Source organism: Mustela nivalis (genome assembly GCF_964662115.1).
Source record: "Mustela nivalis genome assembly, chromosome: 8".
Lineage (NCBI taxonomy): Eukaryota > Metazoa > Chordata > Mammalia > Carnivora > Mustelidae > Mustela > Mustela nivalis.
The window spans coordinates 80,287,565-80,304,744 of NC_139027.1; the positions used below are offsets into that span (position 1 = coordinate 80,287,565).

The 17,180-nt window shown below is 40.2% G+C and overlaps 1 protein-coding gene across 1 annotated transcript; it reads left to right on the forward strand.

Annotated features, from left to right (window-relative positions):
• The first annotated feature begins 7,513 nt into the window (after window positions 1–7,513).
• PDCL3 (phosducin like 3) lies at window positions 7,514–16,587 on the forward strand. The gene is made up of 6 exons (XM_082745421.1): window positions 7,514–7,719; window positions 10,049–10,178; window positions 12,249–12,339; window positions 12,603–12,746; window positions 13,567–13,775; window positions 16,211–16,587. The coding sequence occupies exons 1-6, from the start codon at window positions 7,714–7,716 to the stop codon at window positions 16,351–16,353; spliced, it is 723 nt and encodes a 240-aa protein (XP_082601547.1). The 5' UTR covers window positions 7,514–7,713; the 3' UTR covers window positions 16,354–16,587.
• Window positions 16,588–17,180: the final 593 nt, after the last annotated feature.

The following is a 17,180-nucleotide window of genomic DNA, read 5'->3' on the forward strand; positions in this document are numbered from 1 at the left end:
GGGGACCCAAGTGGGCAAGGGATGGGATGTAACTAGTACCAGGGTATGGTGTGCAAGTTTGATAAAAGACCGATCAAAATGAAGAGTCACAGAACATGAATCTTCACTTCCCTGCTTGCAGCTTCAAGAGCCTGAGAAACAGCAAAAGGATGACAGGTCAATGGACCCAAAATTGTTGCAGTGCAGATTTCAGAGTGTTAAAAAGAAAACCACAGTCCCAAAATAGTGTCACTTCGGCCCAGTCCCCAAACTGGGGTTTAGTGCATAATCTAACTGCAGTTTCAACCTCTCCCAAAATGTAGTCTTTTTTAAAAAAATATTTTATTTATTTATTTGACAGACAAAGATCACAAGTAGGCAGAGAAGCAGGCAGAGAGAAGAGGAAGCAGGCTCCCTGCGGAGCAGAGAGCCTGACATGGGGCTCGATCCCAGAACCCTGGGATCATGACCTGAGCTGAAAGCAGAGGCTTTAACCCATTGAGCCACCCAGACACCCCACAAAATGTAGTCTTAATAGGCTAGCCAGGAATCCTTTTGATAGGCACCAGTGAGTCTGCCACACAGACCCTCTTCATTCCCCAAGGAAAGATAAGGCGATCAGCCTGGTAAGACCCTCTGTTCTTCCCCCTAAGGGAAAGTGACACTGCCTGGAATAATTCTTCTGCTAATAACTTTAGCTTCATCCTTCTAGAAAGACCTTCCATTTTGTATGTCCCCTCAGAGCTCCCCTTACTTGCCAGATGGGATGCTGTTGACACACAAATTGTTTAAGAAAGCCAATTAGATTGTCAAATTTACTTGGTTGAATTTTTATTATTTAACAAAAGGGAGAGGTAAGAGTTGGTAGTCAGGGAGTAGAGCTCTCTGGGCCAACTTAGACCCTGCTTGAGTTTGGGGTGAGGTATGGGTGAGGGGGGCCATCTTACTAGGAGCAGCTCTAAATGTGTCCTTCAATCCTATCAGACAATATAAAGCCAAAAGCATTTCATGAGATATTCCACTTCATGTTTAAGAAGTCCTCAACCTATTTTATTTGTAATGTAAGTCTTATAGCAATACATACTAAAAACAGTTAATAACTGAGCCCCTACCACGTGCTGGACATTTTCGTGAACCTGACTGAGGCCATCTTGGACAAATCTGCCTTGATGACTGGTCTGTGACCTGAGGTGTACTGGAGTACAACATCCCCTCCATCCTTCTTTCTTCTTGTTTAATCACACCCTCAAGTACACCCTGGGAAAATAATGTCCTTGATGTTCTCTGGAGATTCTCAAACATTTCTTCCCAGTAGTTTTCCTTGACTATTCTCCAGCCTCTCAGGTTATACAAGCAGGTTTTATGAGAGGTGATGTTATAGAGATCTACGGGTCTGACAGCTGCCCAAGAGATGCTTCTATTTATTGGTCCCCTTAAAAAGCCATTTCTCATCAACTGGGCTTGCCTTTTCCTTTAGTCTTTTAGCTCCTTTGGTCTTTGGAGGTCATTTTGTACATCCTTTTCAAGGAAGAGCCCTGTTTTCAGTCTTTACATGTACTCAAACATTAAATCTTTGCAACAACTTCACGAGGCTATTGTCTTCATTTTGCAATTGAGTAAACTGGTAGATGAGATTAACTGGCTTTCTCCATGTGTGAATTCTTACTAAAAAGCCATGATCATTGTTTCCTGGAAGTAGTTTTATAGAGTTGATATGGCACATAGTAGAAAGCAGCTTATGGAAGGGGTAGGCTGTTCATTTTGGGGAAAATTATACCAATGAGATAAGGACCCTTATCCTTTGGAAAATACTGTCCTTCTTAGCATTTGTTTACATTTTAAGAAATGTCCTCTTTGGGGCACCTGGATGGCTTAGTTGGTTGAGTGTCTGCCTTTGGCTCATCCACCATCTCCAGGTCCTGGGACTGAGCCCCATGTCAGGCTCCTGGCTCAGTGGGAGCCTCTCTCCCTCTCCTTCTGCCTCTCCCCCTGTTTGTGCTCTCTCTGTCTTTCTCTCAAATGAATAAATAAAATATTAAAAAAAAAGAAATGTCCTCTTTGTTGACATTAGGATTCATGAACTTGATTTTGAATATGTCAGCTTGACAAGTTTGGGTTTTGGCAATCATTTCCAAAGAAGGCAGGGACAGCCCCTAGGGGACATCTCAGAAATTACCAAGAATTTTTTGGTCACTTCAGTGACTGAATAGGGAGAGTAATATTGCTGGCATCCATGGGGCTCAGGAAAGCTAGATGTTCTACGAGGCACAGGACTTCCACATAGCTGTGAAGCCTACTTAAATTTAAGCATATATTTTTGTCCAGTTTTAGCTGAATTTTTCTAGGAACACACCAAATTTACTAGGACAGCAATTCTTTTTTAAACTGAGGGAAGACTATACTTTGTTTTGATTGGAATTTTACCAAGTTGTTCACTATTCTAGAAAATCCCCACTCTGCCTGTAGTATTTCAGTTGCCAAGGCAACATATAGTATCAGTGTACATACGTGTCAGTTGTATTCACGGTGACATCTCTTTGTCAGACGGTGTTAGAACAGTCACGCATATTTTTGGAATCTGGCTAAGGGAAAGTTGAATGGGGGATATAGTTACTGATCTACATTTATGTACTTGGAGTTATTTCCACCCATAGTTACTGCTGGCCATCCATCAGACAAATGACTTCCAGGAATAATGGCCTCTTACCCAGTGATGTGACATGAAGTTGTAGGGCTAGTGAACATCATGTGACATAAAATGTGATATAAATGTAATATATGGAGTCTTTCTTTTTCTTTAGGATTTAATTTATTTATCTGACAGAGAGAGAGAGTGCACACAAGTGGGGAAGTGGCAGGCAGAGAGAGAGGGAGAAGCAGGGCTTGATTCCAGGACCCTGGGATCATGGTCTGAGTCAAAAGCAGATGCTCACAGACTGAGCCACCCAGGCAGCCCTATGGAGACAATCTTTGAATAAGGTATTTAGTTAGTTCTGGTAGAGGCAGGGCTTAATATTGTAGGGGCTAAGGGCAGGCTGTACCCAAATGAGCCCTTTTGGCATATTGATTATTTTCAGGAAAAGTTACTTAGGAAACAGGCAGTACAAGAACACTCAGACCTTTTTTATACCCTCGAGAGCAGGAAATAAATCTCCTATATGAAAAATAACCTTCTTATGCTGAGAAGTAAGATGACATCCTTATCACCAGAGATAGGGACTTTAAAGCTGAGAAAACTGTGGGAATAAACCTGTTACACTTTTAAAAGATTATTTATTTACTTATTTGTTTGAGAGAGAGAGCTCAAGCAGGGGGAGGGGCAGAGGGAGAGAATCTCAAGCAGGCTCTGCTGAGCATGGAGCCTAATGCTAGGCTCCATGCAGGGCTGGATCTCATGACCCTGAGATCATCACCTGAGCCGAAAATAAGAGTTGGATGCTTAACTGACTGAGCCATCCAGGTGTCCCAGCCTTGCTACTTTTTATTCTATCTCAGCCCCAATTCTGCTTAGAATTTCCTGCTAGTGAAAACTCCCCAAAATCTGTTTTGTCCTGTCAACTTCTTACAAATTTACTATCTGTGGGTCCAAATGTATAAAAATACATAAAATGTATAAAATTTACTATCTATTGGTCCAAAATGTGTAAAAACTGGCAATCATTTCCAAGGAGGGCAGGGACATTGGTCATTTCTTCAGGTCCCAATTTCAATATTGAGGCTTCATGTGCACTTAATACAACTTTGATTTTTGTCCTATTAATCTGTCTCATGTCAATTTAATTCTTAAACTAGGGAGAATAACACTGGGAAGTGGGGTAGAGAAGGAGATTTCTTTCCCCAACAATATACACATGCCAGAAGTTAATCTATGATATCAGATAGATGGGTCAGAGTTAATTAATAGAAATATTATGTTATTTCTCTAGATTTGTGATGCTTATGGTATTTGTCAGCTTTTGAAAATTGGTAATTTGTTACTGTTTCTCTATTCTAAATAAATGTCTCCTTTGTGCCCACTTTTATGTTCATAATTTCTTATTTTTTTAAACTTTCTATTTTTATTTGGTCAAACATCATCATAATATTTATATAGGCCAATCTCTACTCAACACATAAATTATACTTTATTTCTTCCTTTTTTGTATATTTTTATTTATTATATTGTGTTACTTTTATATCGTATTAACAAATTAAAAGAACAGGAAAGATAACATAATAAACTTACCGTTCTTGCCATATCACAGTCAATGTCCTTTCAGAAAAGATTTTTTGAATGCCTATTCTGTGTAGGCATTATTCTAGAAGATAATCTCATTTAATCCCTAATGAAACATTTTCAAAATCTTTCAAATGGGGTCTCAGGACCCCTTTACACTCTTTTTTTTCTCCTATAGTTTTTCTAGTTTTATTGAAAAATAATTGACATACATTACCGCATAAATTAAAGAGATAAAACATGATGGTTTGATTTACATATGTTGTGAAGTGATTGCCATAATAGATTTAGCTAACATCCATCTTCTCATACAGATACAAGAAAAAAAAGAATAAAGGAAAAAACTTTTCTCCTTATAGAAAAGATTGTTTATCTTTTTCTATGAACTTTTATTTTTGTTTTTTTAGATTCCTCATATAAGTGATAGAGTCTTAAAGAGATCCTCAAAGATTGAAAGTGTTTCAGGCTCCATAAAACTTGCTTGGCCCTAAATAAAAGTTTATTTGAGCATTCTCAGTCCTAATTTTCTGTTGCTACCACCTCATCTCTACCCTGACCCCGCCTCGTTGCCACAGTTAGCCATTTCATTAATTTCTGATTTTCTCTTTCTGTGATTCTTTTTTGCAAAATTAAGCAAACACGAATATATACACTTTTTTTTTTTTTTTTTTTAAAGAGAGAGAGCATGAGCAAGGGGGCAGGAGGAGGAGAGAGAATCTTAAGCAGACTCCACGCTCAGCATGCAGCCCAATGTGGGGCTCCATCTCACAACCCTGAGATCACAACCTGAGTGAAAATCAAGAGTCAGATGCTTAATTGACTAAGCCACCCAGGTGCCCCCAAATGTGTGTGTGTGTGTGTGTTTTAAGATTTTATATATTTATTTGTCAAAGAGAGACTCAGTGAGAGAGGGAACACAAGCAGGGGAGTGGGAGAAGTAGAAGCAGGCTTTCGTATGTGTGGGACTCAATCTCAGGACCCTGGGATCATGACCTGAGCTGAAGGCAGAGGCTTTAACCCACTGAGCCACCCAGGCGTCCCTCCCATATGTATTCTTATTTAATCTTTTATTTTACACCAAAGGTGGTGTGTTGGTGTTCATTATTTCTTACAGTTTTTTAGAGTTGCAAATCTGTCATATTTTCACTTGATTTTCTGGATTTTTACTAATTGTCATCAAAGGTTTTTTCCACTTTCAGGCTATAAAGAAATTGTCTCATTATTTTCTCTAGCACTTTTAGTTTTCAATTTTTAAAATGATATACACAATGAAATACATATCTAATTTTATCTGTTTTCAAATGGCTGTCCAATTGCCTCAAAACCATGTATTAAAAACTCTATCCCTTCCCCCAGCAGACTAAGATGTCAGCATACACTAATATTTGTACACTTGCTTTATTTGTAGATTGATTCTGAACATGTTGCTCCATTGATCTATTTGTCAGTTCACGTACCAATAGCACATTGTTTTAATATCTGGTAGAGGCTGGCTGTTCCCTTAGTCTGCCATTCTTGTTTATTTCATCATAAAAACTTGAGAATCAACCTTTCTAGCCTCAGAAAATATTGGGATTTTAAGATTAAGATTGTGTTAAATTTTACTCATGAACTTGGAGAAAATTGACATCTCTGTGACATCATCCAATCTGAAGAGGAGGGATTTCTTGCATTTGTTCAAGTCTACTTTCGTATTTTCAGAAATTTCTTATAATATTCTCCATGCAGGTTTTTTTTTTCCATGTAGGTTTTTGTATACTCTTTGAGTTTATTCCTAAGTGCTCTTTTCTTTTCTGTTGTTATTGTAATTAGTGTCTCTATCTTCTAGTTTGTTATTGTAAATACAAACGCTATTTTTTGTAGGTTAATTTTATATCCTGATCCTATATAGAACTCTCATACTGTAGTATGAATTTAAGACTTGATTCTATCCCGTTTTCCAAGTATGCTATCATGTCATATGACCTAAAACAAAATTATTTTCCAATTATTTTCTTTTCCAATTCTTATGGCTCTATTTTTTTTTTCTCTTGAGCCCTAATTATTTTCTCCAGATCCAAGAGTGATGGATGGAATGATGGACAGAGAGGTCTTTAGGGAGCGGGGAGAGACTGATTTAGAGTAATGGAAGAGGCTTTGACAAAAGTGGGAAAGGCACATTTCTGCAGAGGAGGTGGTAGAGTTTGAGACTTTGGCTTGTCAGTCTCCAGAGAGAGGGATTAGGAAATAACTAGGGCTGGGAATGAAGAAAGAATGTAGCAGTACCCACTCTATAGCTCTGGAGGGGACGCCAAGCTTCGCATAGAACCAAACCCACCAGGAAATAGTCTGGGTCTGATTTTGGTAGTAAGACCAGGGACAATTCATTCACAGTTTGCTGCAGATAAATGAATAAACAGATGCTTCTGGAGACCATAATTCTGTGGTAATTAGGTAAATATTAAGAATCCTTATAAATTATAAAAATCAAAGCTCCTTGCCCTCAAGGAATCATTTTATTCACTATCCATGGTTTTGTATTTTAGCGACACCTGGGAATCTTTACGAAAATACCAATTCTAGGTTTCATCTCCAGGAGTTTAATTTGACTGGGGTTGGAGCTTCAGCATAACTGCAGTGTTTGAAGGTTCCCAGGTGGTTGTAATGCTTGACCAAAGTTGAGAGCCGTAAGCCTACGCCACAGGCGTTTGGATGTGCTATTATCTGTGTCTGCTTCACTGCTGAGAGGCAGCAAGTTAGCCCAGGTGTCCCTGGAGGGGTATTGCTTTCTTAATTCAAACTGGAGTGCTGTGTAGGCAGAAGCCTGGAGCCCAGCCCCTGTATTTTACAATTCAGATTCTGCTGATTTTTACTCAAGCCTCCTGTGTGCCTGGATAGGACTAAGCACTTCTGCAAATTTGGACTGCCTGAGGCTTAACCAGATGGAATGACTTTCACTTTTTCTATTGTGATCACTGCTGTATCCGCAGAATCTAGAATAGTGTCTGGCGCATATTAGGCTCTTGATGAATATGTCTTATGAATTAATTGCCTTACCAGACGCTGAAATGATAGCGAGTAAATGATGACCCTGCATCTTTTAAAATTATAACACTGGATCACTGAAACACATTTCTATTTGAGACTTCTTGAGCCAGGCCCTGGTTTACTAGGAATGCGTCTGAGGCAGGACATGGCTCACGGTGCCGAGAGCGTCCTCCAACCAGTTCCACCTTTTCAATCACGGAGACTTGCCCTAATAAGGTAGTACAGAGAATTGGCTCCGGGTCACGTGAAGCCAGCGACGCCAACCCAGGAGGCACCCCAATGCGCATGCGCACAGCTTCTGACGGGTTTCTTGAGGGGTGGGCACAGGTTCAGCGGCCTCACTTACTCCCTGGCTCCGCCCTGCTCACTCTTAGAGGGCGGGGCGAAGGCCGGGCTGGGAGAAGAGGCGGGGTGACGGCTGCGCGCGTGCGCGGAAGAGAGCTGAGGGGTGGGGCCGCTGCTGAGGCCTGGGTTGAGCGATTTTAGACAAGATGCAGGTAAAAAACCTGGGGGTCCGAGCTCTGGAGTCCACCGCAGACCCCGCCGGGTCTGTGGCAGCGACGGACCGTCTGGGCTGGGACTGTGCTAAGCGCCGGGCGCCACCGGCACGCAAAATACCACGCGAGTCTAGGCCCAGCGCAGGCGCCGTGCGAGAGGGCGGGCGTGGTCCGGCCAGGACCTGCGGGCTGGGTCTCCCCACCGCTGTGTGTCTCACCCGCAAATCTGTCTTTGGCGGCCGCCTGTTCTTATGGTCGGATCTCTTGAAGTCTGTGAAGGACTCGCAGCATCCCACCTGATAGATTTACTTCCTGTTCCTTAATTATCTTAGCTCCTAGGCAGGTGTGTTATGGGCACGTTGTGGCTATGGAAGCTGAGGCTTGAAGAAGGGAGGGGTCCCGCCTGGACGTGCCAGAACGTGGAACAGTGGCGGAACCTGTGTTCCTGACCACACTTAGAGCTGGGTGAGGGTTTAGTTGAATGCTTTAACCCCCAACATTGATGTTCAGGTAGAGGTGTACTCTGTCTCCGATTCTGTGGCTCCCTAAGCTCATTCCTAGGGTCCCTCTCCTTAGTTACTTTCTGTCTTAAAATAGGTAAAACGAAATCCCCTAATTTTGTCCCCCTCCCTTTTAAAAAAGATTTTATTTATTTGGCAGACAGAGATCACAAGTAGGCAGAGAGGCAGGCAGAGAGAGAGAGAGAGAGAGAGAGAGGAGGAAGCAGGCTCCCTGCTAAGCAGAGAGCCCGAGGCGGGACTCCATCTCAGGACCCTGGGATCATGACCTGAGCCGAAGGCAGAGACTTTAACCCACTGAGCCACCCAGGCGCCCCTGTCCCCCTTTTTTGGTATCAGGGATTTTCTAATGGAATTGGACTAAAAGTGAAAGAAAATGAAGACATCATGGTAATTAACAAAAATTTGTGACAGCTAAATTCTGTCATTGTCAGAGGACCCTCTGTCAAAGTCATTCTGCTGCTTTCCAGACCTCACTATAGTCCAGAATTCTGATTAAATCGTCTCTGGCTAAGTGGCTGATGAGAAATGGAGTTAGTGGACCTTTGCTTGGAGTATTAGGCATTGACAGCTGGAGAGGATAAGCATCTACAAATACAGTCTGTCTGCCAGAAGCTAGGCACTCTTTTTTTTTTTTTTTTTTTTTTTGAAGCTAGGCACTCTTAAATGGTGAAGAGGAAGCCCCAGGGCTGCCCTGGCCTCCTTTGTATTCTCTATACTTCAGGACCCTGCTTTGAAATGTCATCTCTGCAGAGGTCTTCCCTGAGCACCCTGTTGAAAGGATTCTGTTCGTTTTCTTTTGATATATCTCAGCAAGACAGTGACATGGAGTTTGGGCTGGAGCCTGGCTGTCCTAGTGCCCTTTCCACAGGGCTCCTTGATTTCTTATTCCAAACCAGGTCCATTAGCAGGGTTCCTGTCAAGCCATGCAAAACCAGTTTGGCTAGCTGGCTTTGGGAGCGAGAGCCCACTTTGACATTTATCCTTCTGACATTTGATTCTGGTAAATTTGACTTGTTCTAGGATGGCACTGTCTTCATAAATGTCAAGTCTCTCCTTGGTTGTGAGGTTTAACTAAGTAGGTACAGGTATAGGGCTTCAAAGAGTGCCCAGCGTCCAGTATTCAGTACGTGTTAGACATTGAGAGCTGTCCCACGGGGTCTCAGTTCTCCTTCTCAGGTTTGGACCATTAGAGAATTTGTCAGGCTAGCTTCAGGCTGATTGTACTGCAGTCACTTAGAACTTTGAGATACTCCTGTCTCTGCTCTTGGATCCTTTGTACTTGCTGGTCACTTTGCCTTGAAAGTAATTTCTTAGGTTCTCATTCCTCACATCTGGTTCCTTCTTGGCTTCCAGTGGTGATAAAATGTCCACTTCCGAGAGAATATCCCTGCCTATCCTTGGAATGAAGGCCCCTTGTAACTCTCTAGGTCAGCAGCCTGTTGAACATTGCACTTGCCATAAGTACTTAGCATCTGTTGAATGAATCAATCTGAGTCATTCATAAACATCGAATAGAAGCCAGGTTAGAGCCTTGCTGTGAGCATTGATGCCGATTTGCACATTATATCCCGATTTTTAGCCAAGACTATGTTCTTGGGTGTGTGTCCAGTGTGGGGAGGGTGATGTGCAGTGGAGAACAGGAAAAGAATAGGGGCTGTGGATCTTCTGACGCTTTCTCAGAAATAGGCCACAGAATAATTTGGTTTGCATTCCTCTGCCTACCAACTTTCCCATTCAACCCTTTCCCCAACATGGCACCCTTCATAGTGGACTTGGCACTCAGAGTATTCTTGGTCTACTTCCACTAGGACCCCAATGCAGATACTGAGTGGAATGATATCTTACGCAAAAAGGGCATCTTGCCCTCAAAGGAAAGTTTGAAAGATTTGGAAAAGGAGGCAGAAGAAGAAGAACAGCGAGTCCTTCAGCAGTCAATTGGTAAGATTGCTTATATTCTTTAAGGTTTGTTTCTCTTTGGGTTAAGAAACAACTTTCTAAGCCTCTAACTGCTTTGGTAGAAGGATGCTCTGAGCAGGAATTGGGAACAGGGACTGGAGTGCTGGGATGGGCACTATTTCTGGGACCTCAAGGGAGTCACAGGCGGTCTCTAACCTTCAACTTCATGGACTGTAGAATTTCCACAATTTCTTGTCTGTATCAGATGAGCACATGATAATCCTGAAGAAAATATTTCTTAGTCTTGACTTCATGCCCCGTTGATCACAGGGACAAGTACTTTCGTCTTCCTACATGTTGGAGCAATTTAGAGATGGGTTCACTAGAAAGCATTTATGCAGTGAATGTTGATTGAAAGGTGACTGTAAGGTGTTATGCTAAGCTTTGGGGCTTTAGCTGTGTATAGGCCAGACAAAAATCCCTGTCCTTATGGGACTTATAGTCTAGTGAGAGAGACAAGCAATAAATAATACATAAGTAAATATAGGAAAATAAGGCAGGGAAATGGCCTGGAAAGGGTGGAGGAAGGGTGAGTATAATTTGAGAGTCAGACAGAGCCTCACTAGGATTGACATTTCAGTAGATGTGAGGGAGTTGAACTGAGCTACTTAAGTGAGTGAAGAGCATGTTGGAGAACCAGCCAGGAAGCCAGTATGACTAGGAAGGAACAGTAAGTTCAGAGAGGCAACTAAGGGTCAAACCAATGAGGACCTTGTTTCTTTAACAGACTTTGGCTTTTATGTCTAGTCGGGTGGAAGTCACTGGAGGTTTGAACAGAGGATTGACATGTTGACAGCACCCTCCCTTTCCAAGTATGGAAGATGGGGAGCAAGTCAGGAAGTAGGGAGATTAGTCTGGAAACTGCGGCAGTAATTTAGGCAAGAGCTACCACTGGCTTAGCCAGCCTGCATGGGGTTGGTGGAAGGGGTAAGTAGTGGTCAGATCTGGAAATAATATGAAGGTAGGACCACAGGATCTGCTGGTGGATCCTGTGAGGGGTGTGAGAAAAAGTAAGTGAAGGATGCCTGTCAGGCTTTGGGCTTGAGCAGCCTGAAGGGAATGCATTACCACCAGCCGAGATGATGAAGGCTTGGTGAACAGCAGTTTGGAGCTAGGCTCAGGCACTCTATTTGGGACATAGAAACACTGAAATTTTTATTAGTCAAGTAGAGATGGCAAGTAGGCAGTTAGCTATGTTTTTCTCTAAATAAGAGAAATATGGACTGGAGGCATAAAGATCACATGAGATGCTATCACCAAAGGAGTGGGCATAGATTTTTAAAAAGGCAGCAAAAGGATAAAAAAGGAGTCAAATCAGCAAAGGTTCAAAGGAGGAGCAGCCATAGAGGTAGGAAGAGAGAAGGCATCCTATCCCGGAAGCCAGAGGAGGACCATCTTTCAAAGAGGAGGCAATGCTAGGTTGGATCAGTGCTGCTCATCAGTTAGGAAGTGGAGGTCATTGTTGACCTTGCAAAGAGCAGTTTGTATAGTGATAGAATTGGGGTTGGGAGGCAAAATCTGATTTGACGTCAAGAAACAAGAATACTTATGGCAATAAAAACCAAGTCGAGATTTTATTGCTGTTGGTTAAAAGAGCTGTCTACCTCTCACAAGAGAACACCCAAGACAATAATCCTTGTAACTCTAGGAGGGGTCTGTTGGGGACACCCCTGTCCTTAGAGATAGAACTGTTACTACAGCAGTCCATGGTATATGTGTTTGAAGAGCAAACCAGGTGAGTTAGGGCAAATACAACTCTCTTGTTTTATAAACTTGGGAAACTTCTCGTTCATATCCTTAATAGGTATGGCACTGGGAGGGTCAGTCTTGCTGCATTTGGTCAACATGGTTTTATCTTTTTAAAATACCCTCAAGTTCTTTCTTACTAGTGTAAGACCTTCAGTATTTTTTATTTTTGGTTTTGGTGAATGAGTTTTATTTTGGCTTGGTGTTGCATGCACATCTTTAGGAGAAAAATAAAGGAGGGAGAACAAAATGCAAGTTTGTTCATCTTTTACATTTTTTGTTTTTTGCTAACTTAACCACATTCAGTGAAAACATATGAAGATATGACTTTGGAAGAGCTGGAGGATAATGAAGATGAATTTAATGAGGAAGATGAACGTGCTATTGAAATGTACAGGTTAGTGCCCTGCAGAGGGACTCTTTGGTTTTTAGTGTGGCACTAAAATGTGTCTTTTGAAAAGTTAATTTTCTGACCTAGATAACTATCAGAAAGCGCCATATTTAAGTAGTAATATTGCAGATCTTGGTGAACTCATCTTAGACTTTTGCCACATGCCAAGTAAGTAAACCTGGATATTTATAAAGGTTGCTGTCTGAAAGGTGTGTGTGTATGTATAGGGTGTACATGTAAGAGATTTCTCCCCTCTTTGTGCTGTGCAGGCAGCAAAGACTGGCTGAATGGAAAGCAACTCAACTGAAGAATAAATTTGGAGAAGTTTTGGAGATCTCAGGAAAAGATTATGTTCAAGAAGTTACCAAGGCTGGCGACGGCTTGTGGGTAATCTTGCACCTTTACAAACAAGGGTGAGCTGATCTTATGCACCGTCCTTAAATGTTAATTTGAGTTTATGTCTTGGACGTCTTGGGCCTAATCCACATTGGAGGTTTGTTGTTTTGTGTTGTTTTGTTTTTTACTAGTGATGTGCTTTGTTACTGATTTGCCCAAACCTAATGCCTAATTTTTGTCTTCAGGCTTTAAAATTAATAGTTGTGACTAAAAAAAATGCCTTTGTTATATTGTAGCAATGGAGATTGCTTTTACTGAAAAAGAATTCCTTATTTATCCTTCTAGAGAAACTGGCATTTCAAAATTCCATGTAGTGAATCATTCTCATAGATGTCAGGGGTGACCTTTGTAATAATTGTTCCAGGCAAGTGATGCAGTGGCCCTCCACTGCTTCTCAGCTCCAGCCGTATTCTCCTACTGTACTTGTGTAGAAGTTATTTTTATTTTTTTATTTTTATTTCTTGTAGAAGTCTTTTTAGAGCAGGAAGTGCTTTCTGACCTTTTTCACACCTTTTGAATCTTGAATATTCTCTCATATAGATGAGCAAAACAATTCTCTTTTACATTGAAGCTGTTTTTCTGACTTACTGAGTCAAGTTAGATTGGATTTTGGATTTTGAGTTCTTCATTTTCCCTGAATATATTACAAAGTTTTTTTAAAAAATGTTAATTCATCCTGGATGGAATAGCAGAATCACTTGTGAAGCTATTATGAGGGTTTACTGAGGTAGAAGGGTAGTTGAGCATTGCCCTGTATCAATGCAGAATCATAGTTGCTTCTGTTTCTGTTTTACAGAGTTCCTCTCTCACCATTGTTTTCCCATTTCTGTTTTACAGCATTCCCCTCTGTGCCCTCATAAATCAGCACTTCAGTGGACTTGCCAGGAAGTTTCCTGATGTCAAATTTATTAAAGCCATTTCAACAACCTGCATACCCAATTATCCTGATAGGAATCTGCCTACAATATTTGTGTACCTTGAAGGTGATATCAAGGCTCAATTTATTGGACCTCTGGTGTTTGGTGGCATGAACCTGACAATAGATGGTAAGGGCCTCTTTGAGATGGTCCAGGGCACGTGAGCAATGACAAGTGTGTGTTAGAGATGATGAGGGGATGATTCTGTTGAAGAGACGTGTGTTGTGATGATTTGTGAAAATCACCTTTGCCCCATGCTACTGTCTGCTAAAAGTCAAGAAGCACATTTGATCTCTCATTAAAGGAATCATTGGGGGCAGTTATAACTGGGCTCTAATAATTCTGTTAAAAGAAGGCACACTGGATTTTAAAGTATGTATATTTAATACTAATGTCTAATATATTTTCTTTGTCCCTGTAGTTGGATACATTTTGAGTTATAGTTCAAGATCTCAACATTCGTTTTTTGCTTGATTCACATGAATAGGGCTTCTTGGTGGCTCAGTTGGTTAGGCGTCTGCCTTTGGCTCAGGTCATGATCCTGGGGTCCTGGGATTGAGCCCCACATCGGGCTCCCAGTTCAATGGGGGAGTCTGTTTCTTCCTCTCAATCTGCCCCTCCCCATAAATAAAATCTTTTAAAAAAAGGAAAAAAATTCACACAAACATACTTTGATGGTTATTTATATATATACACACATATATATATGTATATATACATATATATATGTTTGTATGTATACATATATATATATAGAAAGAGAGAGAGGGACTATTTATATATATATATATATATATATATATATATATATATATACACACACACACACACACGCACCCCTATGGGAATATTTTCTCAGTTGAATATCTTAGTAGCTTTTAAATTAAATTAAAAGTTTGAGTTCTGCCTCTTAACACCTGAAGGATGTATTCTTTTATTCCTGAAGGATGTGTTGTTTTATTCCTTTTTACCTGTTACATGGAGTGTCAAAATATGTACACACATATAACATGAAAGAGAGAACCTGAGGCCCATGGCATCCTTCTAAGTCACTCATTATTGAAATAATATGTCCAGCTATTCTTTAAAAACATGTATTAAAATACGACTTTAAATACTGTTTTATATAACTACATAAGATACTCACCTGGGATAAGTATTCACATCTGTGCACATAGAGAAACACACGTTATAACAGTTATATATTATTCCAGTGTTCAAAGGAATACTGCTATTTTTTTTTAAAGATTTTATTTATTTATTTAACACAGAGAGAGAGATCACAAGTAGGCAGAGAGGCAGGCGGGGTGGGGGTGTTGGGGGGGAGCAGGATCCCTGCGAAGCAGAGAGCCAGACCTGGGGCTCGATCCCAGACCCTGAGATCATGACCTGAGCCGAAGGCAGAGGCTTTAACCCACTGAGCCACCCAGGCGCCTGGAATACTGCATTTCAAATGAAGTATATGTTTGCATCTTACTCTGCTCTTTTGAATGTACCATGAGGGGAAAGATGGTTGTAGGATAGGAGGTCCTGTCTTTATCTCTAGAAAGTCTTATCTGAGGATTAGTGAACTTATAAAATAATGATTACTGCGTGTAAGTGGACAATAACATTAATACGTAAACCGATACATGTGAATGGTGGATCTAAATATATTCTTGAGTCAAGAATCAGAATTAAGGTTTTTCTCTTTCTTTCTTTTCTTTTTCTTTTTAAGAAATTTGTTGAATTTTCATAACATTCAACCAAGTACTGAGAACTTTAAATACTGGTGTCATTGGTCTCCATGAAGAACTTTAAATTAATATGGTTTAAATAAAATTGGTTGTCACATCTTATTGGAGGTGCCTAATTAGCAGAGTATCACTTAAACTATTCACTTAAACTATTCACTGTAGAATGTCTCATGTAGTCCTTAGTTCTGCCTGGAGTCTTTTCTGCAGTCGAAAAGACATCCCTTGATTTCTCTTCACATGGTCTCACACCCATGTGGAGTTCATTGATTATGAGAGAGTGACATACAGGAACCAAGGCTTTAGTCACTGGTTCTTTATTTTCTTGGTAGTGTCTTTATTACTTAGTGCAAATGCATAAGTTCTAGGATGTCATCATACATTTATCCTTTGACTCATGCTGGACATGAGACCCAAGAATTTCCTTGTGTTAACTAAAATTAGATTTAATGGTTGGATTGCCAGCAGGGGTGTGAAAAGTATTTCCTTTAAATGTTTCATCCTGATCTTCCCTGGGAAGTTGTTTGCAAGTCAAGAAACTGTAGTCATAAGATAGGTTTAGTCTTTGTTTTTTATTTTAGTTGCCATAATTCAAATATATATATAGTATCTCATTTGATCTCCTCTTCTGAAAAAGTGTTAAGTATTTTATTTTCCTTCTTAAAGGTCTGATTTTTTGCTTTCCTTCTAGATACCTTATAATTATAGCACTAAAATTATCATCAAATGTTACTGCATAGTTTCTGTTTTAAAAAAATTGGCTTAATGGGCTTGAGAGTTAGGGTCCCATGCTGACTGCCTTAGGTAATTTGGTTTTTCTTTATCACATAGAGTTGGAGTGGAAACTGTCAGAGTCTGGAGCAATCAAGACAGACTTGGAGGAAAACCCTAAGAAACCAATTGAAGACGCTTTGTTATCCTCGGTGCGGTGCTCCATCCCCACAAGAAGGGATAGTGATTCTGAGGATGACTAAGACTCTGGCCTCGGTAATGTGCCAGACTTCCTTCATGTGACAAATCCTCTGGATTTTTTTAAAAAAGAAAAAGCAAAAATGCTTTTTGGCTTTTAGTCTTTTTATAATTATGTTTCACATCTCATAGATCTCAGAAATCATCATTGCTGGGAGTCCTATTATGTTTCTTAGAACTCACTTTTTAAATTAATAACCTTTCCTTAAAAAAAATAAAAATCAGCTATTGGTATGGCAGATGTCTCTGTTTTCCTCACTTATATTTTAAGCAATAAAACTGTCTGTTCACCATTTGTCCACATACAACTACATAAGAGGGAATGTGGTGTTTTTTAAATAATGTGACTAAGTTTACAGTGGAAAAATTGTAAACTAAACCTTGTAGTTACATTATCATTTATTTTTATTTTGTAAGGATGGCAACAGAATGATTAGAGGAGTGATTGATGGGAAAAATCTTAGTATTGGTCCTAATTAGGAGAAATAGGCAGTGATTTTTATAAGATCTTGTCTTTTCGAAGCAGTAACTGAAAGATTACAGTTTATTGCCATTTTTGGTTAAGTGGTTTTTCCTAGTCAGAATAGTTTTTGTCTCAGACTGTTGAGATATGGCAAAAAGCCACCTTAAATTCTTTTTTTATAAGCAGATAATAAACACATAAGCTGTATCTTAATTAGTAGAAAGCATCAAGGTATTTTTGGAACTAGAATCCTCTTAGCACTTAACACTTCTTCTCAAATTGACATTAACAGGAAATTGGGGAAATATCCCCTAATGTTTATGTTGAATGGTATAGTATTTAATGTGGGTTTGAATCTTAAAAATATGA

Excerpts from the sequence above, each read along its gene's own strand:
- PDCL3 (XM_082745421.1), top strand. Across the intron at positions 10,179-12,248 it reads AGTCCTTCAGCAGTCAATTG|TGAAAACATATGAAGATATG; the intron begins GTAAGATTGCTT and ends AACCACATTCAG. Across the intron at positions 13,776-16,210 it reads CATGAACCTGACAATAGATG|AGTTGGAGTGGAAACTGTCA; the intron begins GTAAGGGCCTCT and ends TTTATCACATAG.